The sequence below is a fragment of the Tigriopus californicus genome, chromosome 10 (assembly GCF_007210705.1).
Source record: "Tigriopus californicus strain San Diego chromosome 10, Tcal_SD_v2.1, whole genome shotgun sequence".
Classification (NCBI taxonomy): domain Eukaryota; kingdom Metazoa; phylum Arthropoda; class Copepoda; order Harpacticoida; family Harpacticidae; genus Tigriopus; species Tigriopus californicus.
The window spans coordinates 11903533-11927382 of record NC_081449.1 but is presented as its reverse complement, the minus strand read 5'-3'; the positions used below and the strand labels follow the sequence as shown (position 1 = coordinate 11927382).

The 23850-nt window shown below is 45.4% G+C and overlaps 9 protein-coding genes and 1 long non-coding RNA gene across 10 annotated transcripts; 4 read left to right on the top strand and 6 right to left on the bottom strand.

The window, feature by feature from the left end:
• Window position 1: 1 nt before the first annotated feature.
• LOC131889661 (IQ calmodulin-binding motif-containing protein 1-like) lies at window positions 2–6185 on the top strand. The gene is made up of 6 exons (XM_059238810.1): window positions 2–230; window positions 304–386; window positions 4753–5177; window positions 5253–5439; window positions 5505–5714; window positions 5780–6185. The coding sequence occupies exons 1-6, from the start codon at window positions 2–4 to the stop codon at window positions 6107–6109; spliced, it is 1464 nt and encodes a 487-aa protein (XP_059094793.1). The 3' UTR covers window positions 6110–6185.
• On the bottom strand, window positions 425–4234 carry LOC131889675 (uncharacterized). Its single transcript, XR_009374217.1, has 4 exons — window positions 4220–4234; window positions 1244–1293; window positions 834–1168; window positions 425–633 (listed from the first exon to the last, which is right to left on the bottom strand). It is a non-coding gene; the product is annotated as an uncharacterized LOC131889675 (long non-coding RNA).
• On the top strand, window positions 1642–4146 carry LOC131889657 (E3 ubiquitin-protein ligase UHRF1-like). Its single transcript, XM_059238806.1, has 3 exons — window positions 1642–2820; window positions 2892–3024; window positions 3096–4146. Exons 1-3 carry the CDS (start codon window positions 2041–2043, stop codon window positions 4019–4021), a joined length of 1839 nt encoding a protein of 612 aa, XP_059094789.1. The 5' UTR covers window positions 1642–2040; the 3' UTR covers window positions 4022–4146.
• Window positions 6186–6232: 47 nt separating the features above from the next.
• LOC131887597 (uncharacterized) lies at window positions 6233–13943 on the top strand. The gene is made up of 2 exons (XM_059236224.1): window positions 6233–10980; window positions 11978–13943. The coding sequence occupies exons 1-2, from the start codon at window positions 6841–6843 to the stop codon at window positions 13541–13543; spliced, it is 5706 nt and encodes a 1901-aa protein (XP_059092207.1). The 5' UTR covers window positions 6233–6840; the 3' UTR covers window positions 13544–13943.
• Window positions 11176–11688, bottom strand: LOC131889674 (U6 snRNA-associated Sm-like protein LSm7). The gene has a single exon (XM_059238827.1). It carries the CDS (start codon window positions 11556–11558, stop codon window positions 11217–11219), a length of 342 nt encoding a protein of 113 aa, XP_059094810.1. The 5' UTR covers window positions 11559–11688; the 3' UTR covers window positions 11176–11216.
• On the bottom strand, window positions 13559–15155 carry LOC131889660 (nonsense-mediated mRNA decay factor SMG9-like). The gene has a single exon (XM_059238809.1). The coding sequence runs from the start codon at window positions 15045–15047 to the stop codon at window positions 13566–13568; it is 1482 nt and encodes a 493-aa protein (XP_059094792.1). The 5' UTR covers window positions 15048–15155; the 3' UTR covers window positions 13559–13565.
• Window positions 15156–15246: 91 nt separating this feature from the next.
• On the bottom strand, window positions 15247–16239 carry LOC131889668 (rRNA-processing protein UTP23 homolog). Its single transcript, XM_059238818.1, has 3 exons — window positions 15820–16239; window positions 15600–15749; window positions 15247–15530 (listed from the first exon to the last, which is right to left on the bottom strand). The coding sequence occupies exons 1-3, from the start codon at window positions 16161–16163 to the stop codon at window positions 15269–15271; spliced, it is 756 nt and encodes a 251-aa protein (XP_059094801.1). The 5' UTR covers window positions 16164–16239; the 3' UTR covers window positions 15247–15268.
• A 277-nt stretch (window positions 16240–16516) lies between these two features.
• LOC131889666 (eukaryotic translation initiation factor 3 subunit H-like) lies at window positions 16517–17851 on the top strand. Its single transcript, XM_059238816.1, has 2 exons — window positions 16517–16724; window positions 16804–17851. Exons 1-2 carry the CDS (start codon window positions 16653–16655, stop codon window positions 17752–17754), a joined length of 1023 nt encoding a protein of 340 aa, XP_059094799.1. The 5' UTR covers window positions 16517–16652; the 3' UTR covers window positions 17755–17851.
• Window positions 17852–18977: 1126 nt separating this feature from the next.
• LOC131889671 (E3 SUMO-protein ligase NSE2-like) lies at window positions 18978–19866 on the bottom strand. Its single transcript, XM_059238822.1, has one exon. The coding sequence runs from the start codon at window positions 19740–19742 to the stop codon at window positions 19053–19055; it is 690 nt and encodes a 229-aa protein (XP_059094805.1). The 5' UTR covers window positions 19743–19866; the 3' UTR covers window positions 18978–19052.
• A 1115-nt stretch (window positions 19867–20981) lies between these two features.
• LOC131889664 (AP-1 complex subunit mu-1-like) lies at window positions 20982–22944 on the bottom strand. Its single transcript, XM_059238813.1, has 5 exons — window positions 22527–22944; window positions 22317–22447; window positions 21898–22233; window positions 21384–21819; window positions 20982–21315 (listed from the first exon to the last, which is right to left on the bottom strand). Exons 1-5 carry the CDS (start codon window positions 22791–22793, stop codon window positions 21217–21219), a joined length of 1269 nt encoding a protein of 422 aa, XP_059094796.1. The 5' UTR covers window positions 22794–22944; the 3' UTR covers window positions 20982–21216.
• Between the last annotated feature and the right edge of the window lie 906 nt (window positions 22945–23850).

Below are 23850 nucleotides of genomic sequence, written 5' to 3'. Positions count from 1 at the left end.
CATGATTGGAAGGGACGTAACGAGTGTTTGCCACGCCCTCATGGCATTGCAAAGCCAATACCTGAACTTTCAAGAGAGTTCTTCGTCGAATCCTGCCCGAAAACAAGAAGCTCTGCAAGATTACAACGAGATCTGCTTGGATGCCAAGGCCAAAGCCACGGTTTCGTCCAAGTATGCCAAGCTCTTGATATCCGATGCAGGCTTTCAAGAGGCCATGAAAGTAACCGAAGGTAATACTATCTAAAAGCAGGCGTATGCGTCGATTGCATTGGTTCCTTTCATCATATTGCTTCTGTCTTTTAGTACCTCTGGCTCAGCCACTTTTGGACCTGCTTCTATCTACATTTCGGACACACGATGTCTTGGCCACCGATTTGACCCACGAGGTAAACCCACGGCACCTAATGCACTGTATTCTCTAAAATAAAAACAAATCTCCGCACTTTTATTTTTCATAATTTTACTACCAACGTGTCACTAATTGATATACTGTCATTATCACTTTTCGTTGTTGCTCTTGGGCAAGTCTTCCGTAAACTTTTCTAGGAGGTCTTTTTTGGACGCAAGCGTGTCGTTTTTGTATTCTTTAAGGTCAGTGTAGCCTTTGCCACTGAGCAATCTTTCCATCATAAGCTATTTTTCGGATAAACGTTATTCTCCACCGATTAGTTGGCCGTGCTCGTTTTTATATTTGTGGCAAAATTTCATAAGGTTTAGATAGAGAGTTTGAGGGTTATTAATATCGTGTTGGGTTAGGTTGGGCTAGGTTAGGTAAGGTTAGGTAAAGTTAAAAAAATATCACCGCCAACTAATCGGTGGAGAATAACGTTAACCTTTTTTTCGTAACTCTTGGCATCGTCGAACGTCTTGGTCTTGTCTTTGGGTTCCTCCAACCTGCTTTGCACCACATACCATGCCATGCATGCAAATCCCAAATAGCCGGTGGCTTTCATTATTACTCGTTGTTTCGCGTTGGCACTCATCGTCGCATTGAGGACTGGGCATTTGTTCAATCTCAATCCCACATGTCAAAATGAACGATTTCACATTCACTAACTTTCATAAACATGTCTGGAAATGTAAGAAACGAACACTGAATTCGGCCACCATTTTCGTTTCTCTCTGGGTTAACCGACCAATGCAATCAGTCAGATGCTTCACCACTGATCTAAAAAAGAGGAATAACCAACTTGAGAACGCTAGAGACCCGGCGATAACGTGGATTGCAGTATTGGTTACTTACCTTGTTTAAAGTGTGCTCTATTTTTGTTGGTCCGGCCTAGCATATCTGAACTAAAAATATGAAATAGTTATCGATAAGTGCCACACGGGTATGCAGATTGACCATAACAATATTGAATAGAATATGCCATAGATGTATCATAAGTTTGGCTTTATTTTATTGCATCAAAAGTTCACCAAAATGTGATGGTTTAAAACAAGAGTAACTTGGTTTAAAGCTTTGTATTCCATTTTTTGAACTTTGAAAAGGTGAACCTTGTGAAAACAAATTACCCTGGGTTTTCAGTTCACATTGATTTACTTTTCAAACGACATTGGTGTCATTGATTCATAAAACTTGACCATTCATCAGAATTATCTAAGTTTCATAGCAACCACTCACAAATCTACAATATCAATCCAATGAAGGTGTGAACTTCGGCTAAAAACTCGAAGGGACAGAGAAACTTGCAATGTCCCAGCTTTGTAGATCAGTGTCAACTCTGTCATTTATTTGCCAAGTGTGTTCCCGCCAAACGCAGCGAATTCGCGCCAACTCTCATAAGCTTGAACGTGCATCTCGTTGTGGTTTGTTCCAACATCCAGGATATTGACACGGCACACTGTTCCAGCAACTCTTCTTTCAAACCGAAATACGTTTCGGGAATATGATATAAATAATCATGACATTATAACAAATTGCGTCAGAAGTGACATATCGATTGACAATCTTGACATTGTTGAGTGGGTGGAAATAGGAACTAAGTCAGTCGAAAAAGGTGTTTGTATTGTCCTCAAAACGTGTCCCCGTGCCTCAAAATGCATATCAAGATTCGCCATGGCGGGCAGATCTATTTACTCCCGGATATCAGTAAAATGTCCACCATTCGCTCTTTGCGGAAGAAAATTCAAGACAAAACTGGCGTGGAGCCCAAAAGACAACGGTTAATCGCCAAGGGCAAACAATTGGACGATGATTACACCTTAATTGACTACGGTGTGGATGTCAATTGTCTTGTGGATGTTCTGGAGCGCTTGGAGCTCCCCCGAAACGAGAAAGAAATATTTAGACTCGGAATCAACGAGGATGTCAAGGAAAATGCGCCTCAAAATGGACAATTTGATTCTCCGGAGCCAGAGGAGAAGGCTATAGATATTCAAGATATTTATCATGGGGACCCAAAAGATCTGGTGGTGGAATGCAAACAATGCAATGATAATCCGAAGAAGAAATGCGGCGAATGCGGTTGTAAGATTTGTCGAGGCAAAGAACGACCCGAATTGAACCTAATGTGCGACGAATGCGAGTACTGCTATCACATATTTTGTCTTGACCCACCTCTGGAAACCATTCCCGATGGAGATTGGTATTGTCCGGAGTGTAAGAACGACGAAAGCGAAATTGTCGCCCCCGGAGCGAAACTCAAGGCTTCGTTGAAGAAATCTAGAATGCCTTCTTATCAAAATAAGTCGAACCGGGATTGGGGCAAGGGCATGGCCACAGCTGGTCGAACCAAAAGCTGTACCAAAGTGCCCAGCAACCATTTTGGACCCATTCCAGGGGTTGAGGTGGGCATGTGTTGGAAGTACAGATTGCAGGTGAGAAAGCAAGTTTCCTCGGTAGTGATCGAATGAATAGATGCTGATGAGCTGATTTTTCTCCACTAAAGATGAGTGAGCAAGGGGTTCATAGGCCACCTGTGGCTGGCATTGCGGGACGCCCTACCGAAGGAGCATTTTCAATAGTATTAGCTGGAGGCTACGAGGATGACGTCGATAATGGTGACGAGTTTTACTATACAGGTAATGTGGGATCGGTTGGAACAGTTTGGAACCATCTGTAACTTGGTGACTTGCACTCATTTTTTTTGTAGGTGCCGGAGGGCGTGACCTGAGCGGTAATAAACGAACGGCGGAACAATCCTTCGATCAAGTCCTGGACAAGACTAATCTGGCCATCGCTGTCTCATGTGACTGTAAAGTGGACAAGGAGAAGGGCGGGGAGGCAAAAAATTGGCGCAAAGGCAAACCCATACGGGTTGTTCGATCTGAGAAGCTAAAGAAGCACTCTGCGTATGCTCCCCAGGAGGGGTGTCGATATGACGGAATTTACAAAGTCGTCAAATACTGGCCAGAAAAGGGAAGAAGTGGTTACATCGTTTGGCGATACCTCTTCAGACGGGACGATAACACCCCTGCCCCTTGGACTAAAGAAGGGAGGGCATTAATAGAACGAAATGGCTTCACCTGTATTTACCCGGAAGGTCACCTTGAAGCAATGGCAGAGAAAGCAAAGTCCAAAGATTTGAAGGCAAACCCCAACATCCGCCAAGGCACGAAAAGAACGAGAGGAAACTCATCTGATGGACTCGACGAAGACGATTTTGCTGACATGACGAAAGCAAAACCGACGTTAATTACTCCGGCCATCAAACGCTTCAAGAAAACCACAAAATACAACATTGACGCAGACATTCTAAGTCTCATGGCTTTGGACAAACGCAATTCAAAGCTTTGGGACGATGTCAAGCAAACTGAGCTCCGAACCAAATTTGACTTTACCAACAAAGTGGAAGAAAATTTCCAATGCCTTTGTTGTCAAGATGTTATATTCAAGCCTATAACGACTTCATGTGGGCATAATATTTGTCACTCCTGTCTAAAGAGAGCCTTTAAATCGGAATGGACTCAATGTCCTTCTTGTCGCAACGATCTCAAAGATGAAGAAATTCGAGTTAACCATGAACTGGAATCGGTTCTGCTCAAAATATTTCCAGGCTACGACAATGGTCGCTCTTGAGTAACCTTTTTAACATCAAACATATCTCCAACCTGTGTTATAGTATGTAGTAAATGCATGCACAAGTTTTGGTCACAGTACAAGTTTTTGAAGAAATTGAAATAAAATTACTCCATTGCGAAGGATTGGGCTTGGTTGGGTAAGATTTTTTTTGCTCTCTGTAAATGCAGAGAGGTAGAAATGCTAATATTACCTTACCTTAAAAGAAAATAGAACTGGTCGTGTGGAAGCCGTCTGAAGTTTTTTCAGGATTAAGTGCTTAGTCTTAATTTTCAATGGCATTACAAAAAAAAAACAATTCTTGGAAACTACGTGTATGATTAATGGTCACACAGTGAGTATAATGGCCTTTTTAACAAAAACTCTTGTTGATACTATTACTAAATCTCTTTGGCTTAATAAGATGCGGAAATGCAGTTGAAGATTAGGGGACGTTAATTTGAGACTACCGTGTAGAGTCCTAGTTACTTGATCAAGCATTGCATTACTTGGGCGATAAAAGCATTAATTTTCCCAACCCTTATCGATTAATGAATTAAACTTTATTCGTTTAGTAAACATTTTGAATATTCCGTCAAAATGCACCTTCCTACTCCCCTTGGAGAATCATGACGATACTTTATTCTTATCATTTGATCCATCAAATAATTAGATTTGGTAGAGCGGAATGGTTCTTGAAAGGCTGATTAGGGGTTGTGTTTCACAGTTTTCAAATTCCATCATTTTGCCAGGTTTCAGGTGCAATCAACATTATCACGACAACCTTCGGCCACTTGGTAAATGTAGCCGACATCCTCGCTAATGAAGATCCCGACAGACCAAATGTTTCACAAGTTGGCCATTGCAAGGAATTGGTTTCCATTTTGTCCAAAATAGTCCTAGCTTTACATGACCCACGGAATGGGGATATAATGCAGACAGCGCTAAGGATAAACCCCTCGGTTGAAACATCTTCCCGCTTGCTTCATAACATTTTTGAGGTTAAAGAGGTCAACGACATGGTGCAAGTTCTACAAGAAGAGGGCCAGTCACTTCAAAACCGTGACAATCAGAGGGCTGCCGCAACCAAGATTCAAACGTGGTGGCGAGGGATATTTCAACACAAGAGATGGCTTTCCATCCGAAAAGGCTTTACCAATCTCCAAAACCTTTACAGGTGAGACTGCGTGTGGCTGAAGTGATATCTAATACGTATCAGCCATACCCTCGGACATACTATTGCTCATTTCAGGAAACGCCTCTTGACCAAGGAACGCTTTATGAGAGAACGTCTTCAGAACTCGGAGCTTCAATTCCAAGGGATGTACGAGGAAATCGTACAAAACCGAATGAAAGCTGAACGACAATTTCAGGACTTACTTGAGGCGAAGCAAGAGCCTCGGCAATTTCAAAAGAAGCCGACACGCTATCCTCAACAGGTTAATTAAAAAGTTCATATTTCAACTGCGATCAGCCACAAACCATTAACCATGATCTCTTTCAGGACCTCACGACTTCAAGGCAAGATGACTTTCAATGGACCACTCGTCAGGAAATGGCGGCAATTAAAATTCAAATAGCAATACGAAAGTGGCTGAGAAAACAAAGGAAACGCCCCATTTGGCTTCAATCGCTTATGATTCCGTCCACATTGACCGAAGACAGGATTCGTCGTTATCAAGACGAGATCGAGCTATGGCAACAAAACCATCAAGTATGTCGACGGCATCCGAATCAAAGACGAATTTCACTTCTCCATAACCATTCCTTATCTACCAGGTACCTCCCATGGACCCAACAGAGCTCCAAGAGCTTCACCACAGGGCACAATTGGAATTCATGTCGTTTAATAGGCGTGCCCTTGAGTCCAAACGAGCTGAACACATGATCATGTCCAAAATGGCCCAATCCAAAACTATTCTATCCATTCTTGAAACAGCTCCGGCGTTGGACGATTACAAGCCTGACAACCGCACAGACTTCATGTCATTGCCATTACCAATTGCCGTCAAGGCCCGTCTGGAACACAAGGCCGCGATGGCGAGACTGACTATGCCCCGATGGCAACGGATCCTCCATGACAGTGACAACGGACAGGTGTCAAAATAACCCTATCCACAAAGCAAGTCAGCTTTTGGGAAACCTTCTCAAGCTAAGGATAAGAAAGAAAATAAAGAACCTGATATTTCGTTTGCTCTCTTCCGGAACTCATTTCCGCCAGTTGCTCGTTGAAAGAATATGTGAAGGAGTGTTGGATTTGGCTGACAACAGAGAGTAAGAAATCATTGCCATTGAAGGTGTTAAATTGGAACTGTATTACCATAGACGCCTACGTTTTGGCCTTGGCCATTTGAGAGCATGATTGAAGAATCCGGGGTTCGAGAGAGTGAGGTTGTCGGATAAGCGTTTTCCCCCGATCTTCTTCATGTCCCATGCAAAAGAGCTACGACAGAGGTAGATGCGCTGACTGGTTTTCCTTTGAAGGAAATCGGCGAAATTGTCTGCGTGGGGAGGATGATTTCTGAGAATTCGATCCAACGGCAGATAGGTTCCCGAAGTTGATCTGTTCCCATTTGGTTTTTTTCGAGGTTGCCAGGTTACAAAATCAGGTTTGAGTTTCCCGGCTATTCTGGCCCAAAGCGCCCGTTGAAGGTTGTCTGTTTTGGAAGAGAAAACAACACATAAGGCTACTACTGCTCACGGACCTTGGGCTTTGTGATGGGATCCCCACTCCTCGGTAAAGCGATGTAATAAGTCGGTGGGAACATTTTCCAGTGATAACTTCGGTGTCACTCAAGTTATCGAAGTTAAAGTCCGTGCAATCGGGCAAGGAGTTCAGGATGTCGTACAGGCCCAATCACTTTCCTCGCCCACCAGGAGGGCATCGTAATGAATTTTTCGCTCCACCACGTCACGAGTATTTGGCCAATGACCAATTCCATCCGCGGAATCCCAACCACTTTGGTGGAGGACGTCCTAGGTTCCATAATCATGGGAATCGTCACTTTTACAAGGAAGGGTTTGTCCCTAGGGCCAAGGTTGTTAAGCGCCATCAGGAGCAGGAGCAAACCTTTGATCAAAGTAAGCGTCCGAAGATGGCCACTCAGTCCGAGCGACGTTTGAATAGTGACCCGAGAATTCGACCACCTTCCGTTTCAAAGGATGCTCCCAAGGTAGTGACTCCAAGCCCACCCCCGCCCAATCCCCCAGCACCGAATCCGCCTGCACCGAATCCGCCTATACCGAATCCTCTACCGCCCCCACCTTTGTCTCAAGAGAGTGCTCTTCCTTCCACCAATCCAATCACACCGTCAACGAGGCCAGGAGCGAAAGACTTGCCCTCTCCTGTCCCGGCCACGCAGAATGTGCCCGAAAAAATGGAATCTTTTTTTTGTCGACTGTGCAACAATAATAAGCCCATTCGATCAGAGAAGGACTTCGTTCTACATCTGACCTTCATTCATTACCAGGAGCGAATAATGAAACGTATACAACCTCCTTTCAAGTGTCTCAAGTGCGGGTACTCTCCTGGAGACTGCGAGAGCATCAATCAGAAACGGGAAGATCTTCTCATGCACTACGGCAGCTATGAGGGTGTGTCCTTACAGTATTACAAAATCGATTGCGCCAATATTCCTGAGATTTCGGAAAAGCCTCGTGAGACAGAACTAACGCCATTAGTCAGTCCGGTCCATGTATGTGAGATTTGCAATGCCTCTCATGACAATGAACGGCTTTTCATCAGACATATCAGCCTTCGCCATTTTTCCCGAGAGCTCTGTGATGAATTGCCGAAAAGTGTCCCATTCAAGTGTCCATACATTGATTGTAATCAAGAGAAAACAAATCTACACCATCTTATGATGCATTACGGTTGCGAGCACAATGTCAGTATGGAGCTTTATCTGAAGAGGCAAGGGAAGTCATCTGCAAATCCAGCCACGATGACCACTTCCAAGGAAATACCACCCGTGAAGGACTTATCCTCTCCCACTGTATCAGAGTCTGGGCAAAATACCTTTGAAAAACCACCCCCGAAGCCGCCCTTGGAATCCCTTGATCCGGATAGGGGATCGTCAACCAATTTTGGATCTAGTTCGAGCAAGAAAAGTACCACCTACCTCTGCACTGTGTGCAGAGATAAGAGGACCTTTATCACCCAGAAATCCTTGAACTATCATCTGATGCTGGTTCACTTCTTTCCCAATTTGTCGAAGGTGGGTCCGTACGATTGTAATCAGTGTGATGGCAAGTTCTCCGAGAGAAATTTATTTGCTCGTCACTTTCTGGAAGCCCATTTTGAAACGTATCTTTTGGAATTCAAAGCCAACGGTAACAAACCCCCACGCGCGGCCAGTGGACTCGTATCAAAGATCAAGTCAAAGCCAAAGTCAGACAAACTCGACCTCGTTTCTACCTCATCTGACGGCAAAGAAAGCGCTTCATCCAAGCCGCAAACTAAACCTTCCTCTGGCCGGAGAAACCCATCTCAGTCTTTTGATGATGCCCTAGGATCTCCTCAAAGCCCAGGGGAAGCCAAGTCCGAAAGTGCTCATGGACCGAGAGTTCGTAAGACAATTCACAACATTTCTACTGCTCGGCAAAGATTGGTCAAAAACTGGGAAAAATCCTCATTTGATGCACATAATAGTAAGATAGAAGAACTGGAGGCCGACATTGAGACCCTGAAAGAGAGTCACAAGGAGGCTATGAATACCAAAGTGTGTGAATTTGAGAGGTGGATACAAAAGAAGGAGACTGCCTTGGAAGAAGAAGAGAAATGCCGGAAAAGTGTGGAACAAAAATTGGAACAAGCGAATGTGGATGTCGTGGACCTTCAGAAACAGTTGGAGCAAGCTCAAACGAATTGCTCCACCCTAGAGACGATTGTCGCGGAGAAGTTGAGTGCCAATAGCAAGATATCTAAGGAGAAGAAGACATTAGAAAAAAACATGAAGACATTACAAGAGGAAGTATCATCCCTCCAAGAGAATGACAGGGCCACTAAAGAAAAACTCGAAGAGGAATCTGAGAAAACCAAGGCTAAAGAAGTGGCACTCACTGAGAAAGAAGAGGAACTGAAAGAACTTTCTCTGGCCCGAGAAAGAGATGTGGCGGAGTCTGAGAAGAAGCGTGTCAGACTAGAACGGCAATGCGAGGCACAGAAGGCAAAGGTTGAGAAATTCATTCTTGAAAAGAAGGAGCGAGTTCAACAGGAGAAGGAAACGGCGAAAAAGCAGAAGGATCTTGAAAAGGATCTTCAAGAACAGATTGCTAGGCTGACCAAGGAGAACCGACAACTGACTTTGAAGACTGCTCAAGAAAAGCAAGCCGAATCTACAACTTTGAGCAAAGTCGAGGAGATAACGCAATTGCTAAAGAACTCCGAATCCCAGGTGGAATTGTTGGAAACCGAACGTAACGTTCTGTTGGAGAGTTTGGAGCGGCTCCAGAAGATCTTGAACGATTTTGAATCCATTGTTGATGAAAAGAATGACAAGATTAAGGAACTTAATGCCCGGCTCGAGGACAACGAAACCAACCTAGAAGAAGCTATGCAAAAAATCAAAGATCAGAAAGGCATCGACCGCGAAAAGAGAGATCTTCATCGACAAATCAAGCAACTCCAATCCACCTTGAAGGATTGGGAGTCCCGACAGTTCAACAACCTGAAACTTATTGATAGCCTTCAGAAGGAAAACACGGAATTGAAAGTTCGAATCAAGAACTTTGACGAAAATAATACTGGTGCTGAAGAGGAGCTGTCTCATCTTAAGTCTGCATTCAAAGCCAAAGAGCGTGATCTCAATAATGTTAGGCAACAGCTCAACGAGCTTGAAAAGGACAAGGCCAAGATAGAGGCCCGCATGAGAAGCAAAAGTGACGAGATCTTCTCTCTTCAAAATCGAAATGACGCCCTTGATACTCAGGTTCGCGATCTCGAGCGGGAGATTCGGAACGCAGCTGCGACCTCTGTCAATCAAGCAAGCGTCGACGATCTCCGGCAAGAATTGACCAATCAAGAGGGAGAGCTCCGGCACCTTCGAATGACCTTGATGAACGTGAAAAGTCAGTACAACGATCAAAAGGCCGAAAATGTCAAGCTCAAGGAAATGGTGGAGAATGCCAAGGCTAGAAACGACACCTTTGAAAGCGACTACTCCAAGCTAGTCACCGAACATGCCACGGTCACGTCTGTACTAAAGCACAAAAATCAAGCGCGCTTGACCGGGATCAAGACTGTGGACCAAATGCGGGAGGATTCCACGATTTCAGTGAAAGAAGAGCCTTTGGACAACTTGGAGGACATAGAAGATCTCGCTGAATTTGATTCGCTGCCCGGAGCTTCTCGTGTTGATACGTCCAAGGCCATCTTGTTTGATGTACCCGCCGTTATTGACAAAGGAACCCCTGCCTCTGACTTCCAACCTAACAAGGTGTTCAATGCCGCCGCACCTCTTTTGGAGGGTTCCGCCTCGCCAGATCTGGATTCCTTCTTCCCCGAGAGTCAGGCTAATCTTCCGCCGTTGAGTTTCATCTCCGATCCGTCCAAAATGAGCACCGTGGCGAAGAGGCCCTCCAAGTCAGTAAAACCAACGGTGGGCAAGAAACCCGCCAAGAAGAAAAAACCAAAATCATCCGTCTTGGTAGACGTCACGGCGGCTTACGACGATCGTGATGACATAGTCTGTGGGATATGTGAGCAATTCGATCCGCCCGTATCTCCTGAAAATTCCGGCGATAAACGAAAACGAGCCAAATATACTACCGAATGGGTGGGCTGTGATTGTGATAGATGGTTTCATCGGCAGTGCACCAAGCTCTCGCGAGTCTCAGACAAGTTCTCTTGCCGTAGTGTAAAGATGAAGTGTCTGAAAACCAAATCCACTTCGACCACTGGGAGTAAAAAAGCCACAAATAATTCGAACTCGGCCACATTCCCGGGATCGTCAGTATTTGACTCTGTCGAGCTTCTCCCGTAAATCGCATGCCGTCAATTTCGTTTTTGATGCCCGTTGAATTTTGTAGGTGTCCGTTATAGCCATACAAAACTCGCACATTGAACTCTCTTGCCCTTTCAAAAGTGTGTGACCTGAAAATTGAGAGAGTAAGACACTCTCCTTTATCTAATGCATTCTTCTAATATAGAACATAAATAAGAACCCAACCACAAATGAGTAGATTTTCGTTTAATACACATGACACAAAAGCTAGATTATTCCTGAACAAAAGGATTGGGAATGGCCTCCATGCCTTCCATTGGACAGATCAGAGTCACAGCCGTCCCTCTGCAAACCACCAACCCCAAATGTCGGGTGTCCTCCGTGAGTTTGTACGGATCATCCGGATCCCTCAGATACTCGGTGGTGTTGTCAATCACGATATTCAGCAAGGGATCATAACCCTTGAGAGTGCCACTGCATTCTCGACCACCGGCAAACTTGATCCGCACAGATTTCTCCAAGTACTTGGACAAATCCAAAATTGACTCCTTCTTCCGTTTCTCAGGTTGGGGCGCACCTCCTTCAGAACCGCCCTTGGGCGGTGGAACCGACATATTTTTGAATGGGACAAAATGAGTCAACCAACCAGGCTCTAGCGTTGTTCTACTTCCCTTGGTGAGGTTGCTGGATTGCGGTTGGTTGCATCAATACTGTTTACCATGTTTACGGAATAAGAAAAACGACGCTGTTGGAAACATCAGCGTGACGCCTGTGAAACAAAGATTTTAGTCAGACATTCTTGGGATATGGGGAACCTTGCATTCTGAAATGAAATGTTTTCATAGAGCTGATTAGAGCCATTGCATTAGTCGCCTTTGTCATTTGGATGATGTTTTATTAATAATCTTTGTAACAAGGGAACACTTCGGAGTTTCATTTGGAACACTCTGGTGCCACTCCTGCCTTTGGTGAGGCTGTGTTCCAAAATAAAGTTTGTTTGTGGCTTGGAATTTGGTATTAAGTCATGGAGCAGATCCTAGAATTCATCCGGAAAGTAGATCAGACATTAGGACAATTGGTGAAAGCAAAGGTGTTGAAGGAGTATTACTTCAATGCCTCCTTTGAGCCCAACATCCCTGAAGATTCGTTGGAGCAAGGGAGCAAGATCCTTGGAGTTTTTCGTGGTTGTCAAGAGGTGGCAGACGTGTTTTGTTCAGAGGAGCAGGAGTCTCTGGACAATGTGATGAACACTATTCACGATCTCACTTTAGAGAATGATGTATCCCTGAACTGTCCTTTCTGCCAAAAGTTGTTCCAAGGAACCTTGCTTCTTGAGAAGCACATGAAACAGAAGCATCTATCCAAAGCGTCCAAAGAGGATTTGGAAATCGTCGTGAAGAAAGTCTTGAACACTTGCTCAATATGTAAGAAGAAGTTCGCTACGGAAGAACTCTTGAAAAATCACAAAGAGAGCTTACATTTAGAAAATGATTTGACATTGGGATTGTCCATCCCGGATGAGGATCTTCCCTTCTTCTGCTGCCAAAGATGCTACAAGTCATTCCGGACCCATCAAGACATATTAGCCCATTCTTGTGCGGTGAAAGAGTCCGAGGCTAATCCCGTGGCCTTTTCAAAATCTGCTTTGCTGCAACAGCATAACCGTTTTTATTGCGGATATTGTGACGAGGCATTTCGACGATGCTCTCGAATGAAGTATCATGTCACCACTTGTCAAGGGGGTGGTCCTTTCACGTGTGAACTCTGTCAAGCTGAAACTCCCACTCTCAATCTGATGAAGGCCCACAAGGTTGAATCTCATAAGAACCAACTGGCCTATTGGTGTAAGGTCTGCCCCAAGCAATTCAAGTTCAATAGTTCCCTTCAAAAGCATATAGCCTCGATTCACGAGGCAAACAAATCCGCCTTCAGATGCGACGACTGTGGTAAAAGGTTCCTCAAAAAGGTGTACCTGACCAATCATCGAACCCGATTCCACAACATGTTTAAGCCGTTTTTATGTCAAAATTGTGGCCAAGGGTTTTTGACTCAAGAGAGCTTGAAGGCCCATTCGGCCACACACTCGGTCACAAAACCATTCAAATGCCACATTTGCGCTCGGGGTTTTTCCCGTAAGGACAAAATGCAGTTCCATGTGGCCACTCACACGGGTGAAAAGCCTCACAAATGTCACCTCTGTCGAATGGCCTTTATTCGCAAGTCCAATTTGAAGGACCATATTCGAAGACATTCGGGTGAACGAAGGTTTTCATGCCTGGTTTGTCGAAAGATGTACAAGGGTTCGCACGATCTTCGGAAACACTTGACCAAGCACCATCCGTCCATAGGGAAGAAGATCAAGGCAAATATGCCGCTCACACCGCAGATTTTGGCTAACTTTCGACCTTTGCCCAAGCACAAGAAGTCCGTGAAAGGCTTGAGCAAGGCCGAAACCGACGACTTGATCATTCGCGATGAGCACGGAAATGTGCTGGAGGCGGACATTGTGAGTTGCTTCAGTGGGCTGGACAACTTGGATCTGGAGGCCTTTGATGTCACAGGCCCGTTTTTCGTCGGCGAGGCCGAGCAAATGCACTGATGACAATAAACCTAACAAGAAACTAAAGGTCCTGAGATTTATTTGACCATAATAATCGACTATATTCAAGAAAAAAGGAAGAGTTCTTAATGTTTTCCCACGAGTCCTTGGCGAATTGGAACCAAGTCCTTTCCGTTTGCTTCACTATGGTCAAGGGTCTTCGGCTTTGAGACAAGATCGCTCTTCTCATGGCATCAACACTGGTTTTGTACTTGATTTCGGGTGAGAATGGCCGATTGCCAACATTAGTCGGTCCTTCCAAGTCAAAGTCTGGCAGAATGTAGAGATTAACGCTCTTCTTGGCATCCTTTTTCTCGCCTAAAATCTCTAGGAAAGGCTGAGACGGATGAAGTTGCGAGTCCTTAAAGACGCGTCCGTAGAAGTCACGCATCTTCTTCTCTTGATGGGGCGAAAAATCGTTCATTTGAGCCTTATTCTGCACGAAATTAAGAACAGGAAAATGTTCCACAATCTGATTGGAGCCTTCATCGCTCTCACAGGTCTTGGCCGGAGAGGATGGCTTCAGCATTTCGGCAGTTTGGAGCAATCGGAGCACGTTGGAGTCGGCAAACCAGTCTTGAATCAGAATCACATGATGGCAAATGTTGTAAAAGAACGCCAAATGCTGCAAGGAATGCATCTCCATGGTGTTTTCGGCAGTGTTGAATTCGGCCGAGTGCTTTTTATCGATCTGAATCGTTCGGTCCAGGACGGAGGCCGAGAGAAGAGGCTGACAATCCAGATAGATCACGCGTTCAGGACTGACCCAGACATTGATCCCCGTGGTGCAATGCTCCGAGAGCATTTGCTTCTCAAACCCCTGAACCCGAAATAGATTGGTCGTGCTAGTCGGACGACCCCGACAGAGGTGGTTCAACAGCGTCGACTTGCCCGCCCCCTGAGCGCCCACGATCCCAATGACTAAGAAATCCGGATTGTCCGTCAAGTATGCTAATAGAGAGTCCGTCACTTGATGCCCATCGTCCACGAACTTGAGACTCTTTTCCGGTATGAGGGACGACCCCGATGACTCGGAAGTGGAGCGATTCGCCGGGGGCGGAGCCGTTTGAAAATCATCATTGGGCGTGGCCGATCGCACTGCTGTGGCCGGTGTGATTCGGACGCGTTCCAACGATTCCGCCACGCCCGCCAACGAATCGACAGTGGGTCGTATGTCAGTGGTAGGTGTCTCCGATTCGGGACTCAGCGTCTTAATGGGCGTGACCGAGGGGCGGGTAACGGTCTGCTCCAATGTGGGGAAATCGACATTGTGCTGCTCCCGTTGTCGATCCGGATTTTGCGCCACAATCACCGGTCTGGGGGTATCTTCATTGGAATTCGAATGATCCCGTCGATCTCGAAATCGATCCCGTCCGCCACGCCCTCCTCGAAACCCGCCCGTCGGACGGCTGTGAGACTCGCCATTGTGTCTAGCTCGGCCTACACCACCCCGACGATCTCTATTATCGCCACGCCTCTTGCCTGTATCGCCTCGATCGGCCATGGGCTTCGACGCCTTCCTAACTGACTGACTGCCTGCCTGAAATGATATCGAAATGGATGATGATCTGGATGGAGTTTGGATTGTTTTGTCACGACAGGGTGACCAATATAGAGGACTGTCATTCATTGTCTATGCAATGTCCGCGATTCTTACGTTGATAGTTGACTTGATTGATGGCGCAAATAACTTAAATAACAAATAACAAAACAAATAAAGTTTATTTAGCTTGGTGTGGTTCCAGTTTGAGTCTTCTTTCTGTGACGGGCTCGTTTCTTCTTGCTTTGGCTCTGACCTGCCGCGTGTGGGCGTGACTCGGTTGAGGCGGGTGCGGCTCCATCCGCTCTCTTCTTTTTACTCTTTAAGCAAGATAAGGGATTGGGTCCTTTCTTCTTCCGCTTGAGTGGACGTTTCAAGGAGTTGGGATCACCAAATTCTTTCTTCTTGAGCTCTTCCAACACACGGCTTTGAAACGAGTGCTCAATTCTAAGAGGTAAATAGAACTCATTAGGGTACAACTACGAAGACGACAAATTGCTGAGCTGAAAGTATTACTTGTCAGTGGTGGAATCTTCCGCAGTTTTGGTGCTCATCTCCGACGGCCTTTCCAATGTGGGTGCACTTTGATATAAGAATAAGACCGGCGTTCCAGGGACCTTACGGGCTTTGTCTCGTAATTCGGCGTCCTGGGACATGATGAAATACCTGAAAGTTGACCTAGCTCATTTAAATTACCGTTCAAACGACTGGCCTTCGTGTGGTAACCCGTTCTCACCGAGTCGGATTGGTGTCCTTTAACATTGACTTGAGACACTTGGCTGCCGGCTTGGGTTCCTTGTCATGACCACATTGATGAATGGGAAATTGCTTGAGGATGGACGTGGCACCGCTTAAGGCGGAGCCCAGTTTTTCAATCTCCTGGATGCAGCATTGGGTGGTGAGGATCTTGGTCTCGGCATTCAGATATTTGGGCAATTGCTCGCGGATATTGACCTTCATTTGTAAACAGGCTTGCGTAAATGTCCCATCTAATAGCAACTGATAGGGTGGATGGTGTCCATAGTTGTGCTTGAAGAAGTTCAAGATCCTCATCACTTTCTTTTGCCTTTTAATCTTCATTGTTTAGTATGTACTGGACTTCTTGCCTTCCCAGTTCTCAGATATTGTGTTTGTTTACGTTAGAAGAGATGAGGTTGCGAGATCTCAGGCAGAACAGCATATGACGTCATATCCGACGGAAGTTGAGTGTGACTAAACTGTATCAATCTTACAGAACATGTGTCTATATTGTTTAACCAATGCCAAGTCTGGTTGGATGATTGCATTGCTGTACTCATGTATAAGCTCTCTACAAGACAACTGGCCTTGTACTCATATCAGAATGATTGGGCATTGTACACATTGTACACATATCCGCATTCATCAAAATGCGGTAAAAATAAAGATCACGCTGGAATCGGCATTGGCGTCCGCTGTTGATGCAGATGGCAGAGTTGCTGTCACTCCCGAGTCCCGACAGCCTCTTCTGTGTCTTTCGTACTCGGCGATTACACGCCCTGAAAACGCTGGAAACACCTCCTCGATCACGCCGCCGATCCTCGAGCCAATATGAGTACGCTTCCCACTCCCGACTTCAAGGCTGCCCGCGTGGGCGTGGATAACGTCCAAATCGATGGATTGGTAAGCAAGCGTCGTTTTCTCTGGTCTCAATGGGACGTGGCTGAATTTTAATCCGGGTCGGTTTGATGCACATTTGTAGGTGGTTATGCAGATGATCAAGCACTGCCATGGCCCGAATCTGTCCAATCAGGACATTGTTCAAGGCGCTCTGCTGGGTCTGGTGTCAGATACCAAATTGGAGATCACCCATTCATTTCCGTTTCCCAATAGCACGGACGAGTCCGTGGACGATGAGGGATTCCAATACGCCTTGATCACGGGACTGCGCTCCGTGCAAGTGGATCATCTGCAAGTGGGTTGGTACCAGTCCGCCCATTTCGGCAACTTCCTCTCGCCCCAGTTGTTGGAGTCTCATTTCGCCTACCAGACCTCCATTGAGGAGTCGATCTGTTTGATCTTTGACACGGGCAAAACCGAAAAGGGCTTCCTGTCTTTAAAGGCCTATCGTCTCACGCCTCAGGCTATCGAACTGTACAAGGCCGGGGAATTCACGCCCGAGGCTATTCGCCTCCAAAAGGTCACCTATGACACGGTGTTCCAAGAGGTGCCGATCGCGATCAAGAACTCGCACTTGGTCAATGAGCTGTTGCTCGAGTTGTCGGAACAAGTACCGGCTGAGGCCAACCCCCAGTATTTGGATCTGGGTTCGGCCGATGTCTTGGAGAAGCAATTGAAGCATCTCATTGACTCGGTGGATGATCTGAATTTGGAGTCCATCAAGTTCAACAAGTACCAGAACATGTCCATCAAGCAGTTCCAGGATAAGACGCGCTACCTGCAAAAGCGGCAACAAGACAACACGGCTCGTTTGGCTCGAGGGGAGGAGCCGTTGCCGGATGAGGACATCAACAAGGTGTTCAAGCCGATTGCCCCGCCCAGCCGACTCAATTCGTTGATCATGTCTGGACATATCGCCTCATGCTCGGAACACGTGTCTCAATTCTGTTCGTCCTCCATGGCCAAGTGGTTCACGTCGGAATCCCTGCAGAACGCCAAAACCAAATCGGGCGGAACTGGATCTAGCTCCTAAAGAGTTGCAGTGAAGAAGAATGTCTTTTTATGTTGTAATGCCATTCATGTGCTACCCATTCCCTCGTCGCTTGTGGAATAGATTGAGAAAAAAGGGATCGACAGTTCTGACGGGTTTATTAATCGTTCTTTTAGTTGGGTGGCTGTACGTTGTAACCAAGTTTGAGAAAGAGTGCTTTCACGAGATGGGGAATAGTATCGTCAAAAATGTGTTTAGCCAATTCCATTGCCTCGGCTTCTTTTTCCACCTTCAAGTCCTCTAATGTGACTGTGGCGTTCTCAGTCAAATCCAAGGCCGAGGAGTGAAAAATCGGTCTGGATTTGGGGAAATCGTTTTCGAGTTGAATCTTGAAACTGAACTGCACCTCTTCTACCTGTATCTTGACTTCGCAACTCAAATAATCTTTTGAATCAACAATGCTACAGGCATCGTTAAATTTGGCCTTCATGGCCGATAAGAAGGCCGTCCGCGCTTCCAGCGACCCATGAAAATCGCTTTCGTCGTTCGCCATCTGATCACCCGCCGAATGTACCGATTGCACGCTCATTACGAACATCTGGATCCAGTCTTGAAGATGCTGGACATGACGGCAATCTTGAATTTTTGATTGTTCAGGAATCTTTTCGCAAATTTTGGTCAAATCTGGGTCGAAAAGGGCTTGAATGCGATCAATTTCCTCGTAGGGCTCTCGAATTTCAAGCAGAGCGATGCAATCAAATATGTTGCGGCATTCCTGGCCAAATTCCAGATTCAACAGGATCCGGCAACCGCTCTTGTGGGAGATGATTTCGTAATCGCAGATTAAATCCTCATTTTTCAGCAGGCGTGTGAGCATTTTGCAAAATAGATTCTTGGGTAGATCCTTCTTGGCGCAAAACGCCGTCAGGGAATCTTTAATGTGGAAAAGAATGGTTTTCAAACTATTTGGATCATCGATATTCCACGATTCTAGGGTCTTTGGATGGCTTCGAAAGCCCAGACGAGAAAATTCGGGAACAATCACATCCAGGAAGGTAATGTCGTCTTCGTCAAAAACCAATGAGCAAACAAAGTCCTTTCCACCATGAGGAACTTTAAGGCTCAAGCGATCGTCAATGGAACTCTCTGGACGCGATTTCCAAGACCGAAGCACAACCAGTCTGTTCATTTGCGTGTCAAACTTTGACGCAGCCGCTTTGAGCATTGGCTCAAGTACACCCATCATTCTGCACAAAGATAGATACCTGAAAGAAAAAGCACGTTACTCAAACCCCACAATTTCACCTATGGCACCTATTGGTCTGTTTGTCATAGCATTCTCAATCAGCCGCCAAGAGGCGTTTCAATTTACAATCCGCTTTTAAATGGTTAGCCACAATGACTTGGGTATTCCGACATCCTGAAATCGGACATTTGGTCCTGGAACTGGTCTTGATGAGTTCGAAAATGGTGTCGCGCTCGTAGTTATGCCCGCAAAGGACGTTCTGTACGGGATGAACGAGCTTTTTCCTCGTGAACGGATCTCGATGATCCCCGCTCACTAGCGTGGTCTCCAAATCATCATCTTGATCCTCGGAATGTCCACTTCCAGCTTCCATCTGACTAGCTTCCAAACCTTGACAAACATTTTGAGCTCGGAGCTCAAATTGAACGATCATTGGATGTTTAGCGATCTCGATTTCCGTGACGGGACCTGCCAAACGCTCTTTGACAGCGGCAAAGGTCTGGTCGATCTCGTGGACTTGCGAGAAGTCGCCTTGGTCCACTTGTTGAGCCACTTGATGCCAAAGACCTCGGAGGGCTTCCATCGAGTCCTTGTAATCTTGCTCTTGTCGAATATAATCGGATAAGCCTTCACGGAGTGATTGGACGGCTCGAGAGCGTTCTGGGTCGGATTGAAGGATGCGGCTCACCAGACTCAGGGCCACGCCACAATTTATGTCCATGCCGGACTTCAGATAGTCGAGCTGCTTGTCCGAGCCGCCTTGAGAGGGCAAAGGCGGATTCATGTTAGATTTTAAAGCTGAATCCGGGAGGATTTGGGCCTTGGGACTTGGGATTGCTTTGTCGGAAAAGGAGTGAAATCATGTGAATGTCAGGAGGACTCAGTCAGGATTCCCGCTAGAAGAGTGGCTTTCAGGGTGGCCAATAGGTACCGTAAAGTGTGATCAATAGGGGGACTCCGACTCCGACTCTCATGAGGCGAGTAAACTATCTGATTAACTTATTGAACTTACAAGCTGGAGATGGATAGTAAAAGTAGTGAAAATGACCTTGAAAATGGCTTAAACCAAGATTTGTCTAATGAATTGGACTAAAGTTATTAAGGCAACATGCTTGAGGTCTCATAATAATTGGTTTAAGACTTAGTTTAGTATAATAAATGGACCAAGAGGGTCTGTTCTTGGCAACAGAATAACCTTCGAAGATCTATCTAGTCTCTACAACTAGGATCAGTCTATATTTATGTGTACGACTAGATATGTCCGACTAGATATCAGACAAAGAAAAACTCAAACATCGAAAAGAAATTTGCTGAAACCACTTAATGACCTACCCAGTGTCGATCCCTTGATAACTTTTGCCTTGGTCTGGTTGTGTGCGCATTATGAGGGCACCACCTAAGACTATATAAGTACAGCAGCACACAGCAAATATGACTAGCTGCGGCAAGTTTTTGAAACGCTCGTACCTCTTAATGTTTAGTACCTCTCAGTTAAGGCTTGGACGTCAGTTAGAATCAGGCATAAAACAGTGGGAAAAAACAACAACAAAATATCGTTGAAAAGGTAACAAAATTCGTTTGCTGAAAAAAAGTCAAAACAATTAAACAGATATATGTTTTTTTTTCTTTTTAAATAAACAAGAAGTTAGGTGTCGTGAGATTTTTGTCCACTAAGTCAGCTTTGGATTTTGTGCGAAATGACCATTTTTCAATCTCATCAAAAGGATTCATATTCATAACCATATTTCAAGTTTGTTTTCTGCTTTTTTCCCCAAGGTTTCTTTTAACAAATGGGGATGAAAAATGTCAAGCAAGGTATGAAAAAGGGAATTTAGGTAATCAGTAAAGAGGTAAGTTAGGTAGAGGTAAAAACCTAGGTTTAAGGTTTTTAACTTTTTCTCTTGGGTCCGGTGATCGGCTTATTATGATTCACTAGCCAATTCAAGCAAGTAGATCGGGCTAGTTATGGATGAAACAGAGCGTTATAAAATCTCAAAGAAATTCAGCTTTCAAACGAGCGGTATCATTTGCTATCTTTAAATATGTTTAATATTGTGGGCCGGTAAATAAGCACATGATTGAAAAGCATACATAATCACGAAAATTGGGGACAAATCACTAAGTCAACAAAACATTTGGACGACAATGGCGGGTGTGAAAAACAACATTGGAATGTGGCTTTTTAGACATTGGATCATAAGTCAAACAATTGATGGAACTGTGAACGCGGGAAGATGCCGGTGCTCATCCTCAGATCCTCAGGTGGTCCGTAGCTGATAATCACCATTCTGAGTGATATAGCGCACCCAGGGCAAGGCCTGGTACCCGGATTTCTCAATGATCTTCAAGTACCGTACCTGCAACAAGATGAAGAGCATCAGTAGTAACCCAATGCATGTTGGAAGGGTCTTCATAAACATTTTACCTGAATTCCGGATGTGGTAAAGTATGGAATTTCGAACTTGACTTGAATGGGGGGCTTGCCCTCTGTGATATCGCCCTCCACACTCGGGAGGCTCAAGTGTGCCCGCATGAGGTATTCTTTTCCTCCCGGGAAGCTCTTGATGTTCCAAACAATGGCACCCAATTCCGGGGCGTACTTGCAATGGCCAATGGTGGTCTTGAACTTGGGCGCACTCGCGTCGCTGGGCACAGGAATAATGATTTCCACGTTGTTGGCCGTAGAGCGGCGCTTAAATTGAGACTTGGCCTTGACCATGTACTCGATGCGGGAATGGGCGTGTCGTTCGATCACAGACTCGATCCAAATGAGCGGTTTCACGTGCGTATTCAGTCGATACGACATCAGTTCGAACTCGCCATCCGGCGGGATGAACGATATGGTGCGGTCATTGTCGAATCTAAGGATGTTAATAATGCCAAACATGACTGGCTGAACTCGGAAGGACAATCCTGAACATCCTAGTCTAAAAACCTACCGGGACAATCGTACGCACTGATGAAACTTGACATCTTCGAGCTCCACGGATTTGGACTTGCCTCGGCCCGTGGATTCAAACAGCACCTTATCATTCAAACCCAATCGGAGTTCAGGCATGCCTGATAGGTAGACCCGCATCTTAATGCAGCCCACGATCTCCGAGCGGAGCACGTTGCCCGAGGCGCCGGCCAACAGGTCGACCGACTCGATCACATCCAGAAACACTTCGTTCTTGCGATACTTGAGACCCTCGGGCCGCCAAGAGACAGCATTAGTCACAGCCGGCGGAGGTTTTAAGGCCACTTCCAATCGATGACCTTCTTGCGTGATGTACCTGGTTATTCATTTACGGACAAGACATGATGGTATGTATGGGTTAAAGAGCGAACCTATCGAACATGTCACACATTGGCTTACTCTTGAAGAATCTGCCCATCCGTGGTTTGGGGATATCCAAAATCGACCAGCTCATCCAAGAGCTCGTAGATGATCACAAAGTTGTCCCGGATGCTTTCCTCCTCGACATCTTTAAAATAACTTTCAAATACCTATAAAAGTGAGCCAATGGAACCCATCAAAAGGAAATCAAGGAAGGCATGGGGATAGAGTCTCAATGTTAGTTAGTACCGAGCAGATCTTGTGCAATAAGGAGAAGATCATGACGATATTGGAGTTCTTTTTGGTTGTGGCCACCACGTACAGATTCTTGTGCTTGATATAGGCAAAAGCGGCCTCCTCGGTCTGAATGAGAGGCGTGATTTGGCCTTCATCTTCGCGATCCATGACCAGACCGATGAATTTGTCGATCACGTTATTCTCGATGTCGCCGCGATAATTGCGACAGATCAACACCTTGCCCTTCATATCCAGGATGTAGATGGCCGAGAGGACCATGATGGGCAATGCTTAGACCGGATGGATGGATGGACTTTGGTCGAGATTCGAGACTAATCAGTAGACTGGTGTGTGGTCCTCGCCAACAATCAGAGATGACTTACTTCACTGACGACTTGGTTGGTTTAGTCGTCTTCTTTTCTTTCTGTATCAGTGATGCCAGATAACCACAGGCTGAAAACGCCAGATGTCCCCCGGAAAAACGCCAAATAGAAAGAGAAAAACTCCAGGTATCCTTTTCATGTTTTAGGGCACTTCAATCTCTCATTTCCCGCTTTTCCAATTGAATTTCAAGCTATTTCATCAATCCCTTGATTACATCAGAACTTTAGAAAATTGGGGAAGGAAACCTTTGTACATTCCTTCTTTCCCTCGTTGAAAAAAAAAAAGAGACTAACAGTAACGTGGGGGCCAAAGAACTAGTTCCACTACCACCGGTATCATTACTTTAGCAGAAATGTAACTCGTTACTGGTGGTGTTACTGAAAGAGTAATAGGCCACAAGTATCGCTGTTGCTCAAACCCAAAGTATGCTAATGTGTTTTTCTATCTTGATGTACTAAGGTTGGATACTTGACCCTCAATCAGCCACCAAAGCTAGCCACATCTTTCATTTCCAAATTCCATTGGTGCATTATCATACTTGATGCCAGTTTGGTTTTTGTCTGTGGCAACTCGAAAACCTCTATTAAGACAAAAAATGTATTTCATCACGCTAAACATAGCTTTGTTATTTCAAGAGAAATAACACAACACCTATAGAGATGTGTTAAGTACCGGATCGAATTTCAGCTGTGTGAGCTAGTCAGACTACGCCACAATCACGGCAAGAACTACCATGATTTTAGCACATCCAGTGCTTCCAAATCTTCATTGATAAAATTGTTCGCCATCTTAGTAGGTCGTTTGACAATCATTTTAAGCCATTTAAGTCCAACATTCATTTGCTAAAGAGGCAAGTGCCAAAAGTAAGCAGAAAATACGAAAAAATATTTGGGCCCAAAAATTTTGCTATCAGTAAGAATTGTGGTGACACTTCCTTCATGATAGAACCAGA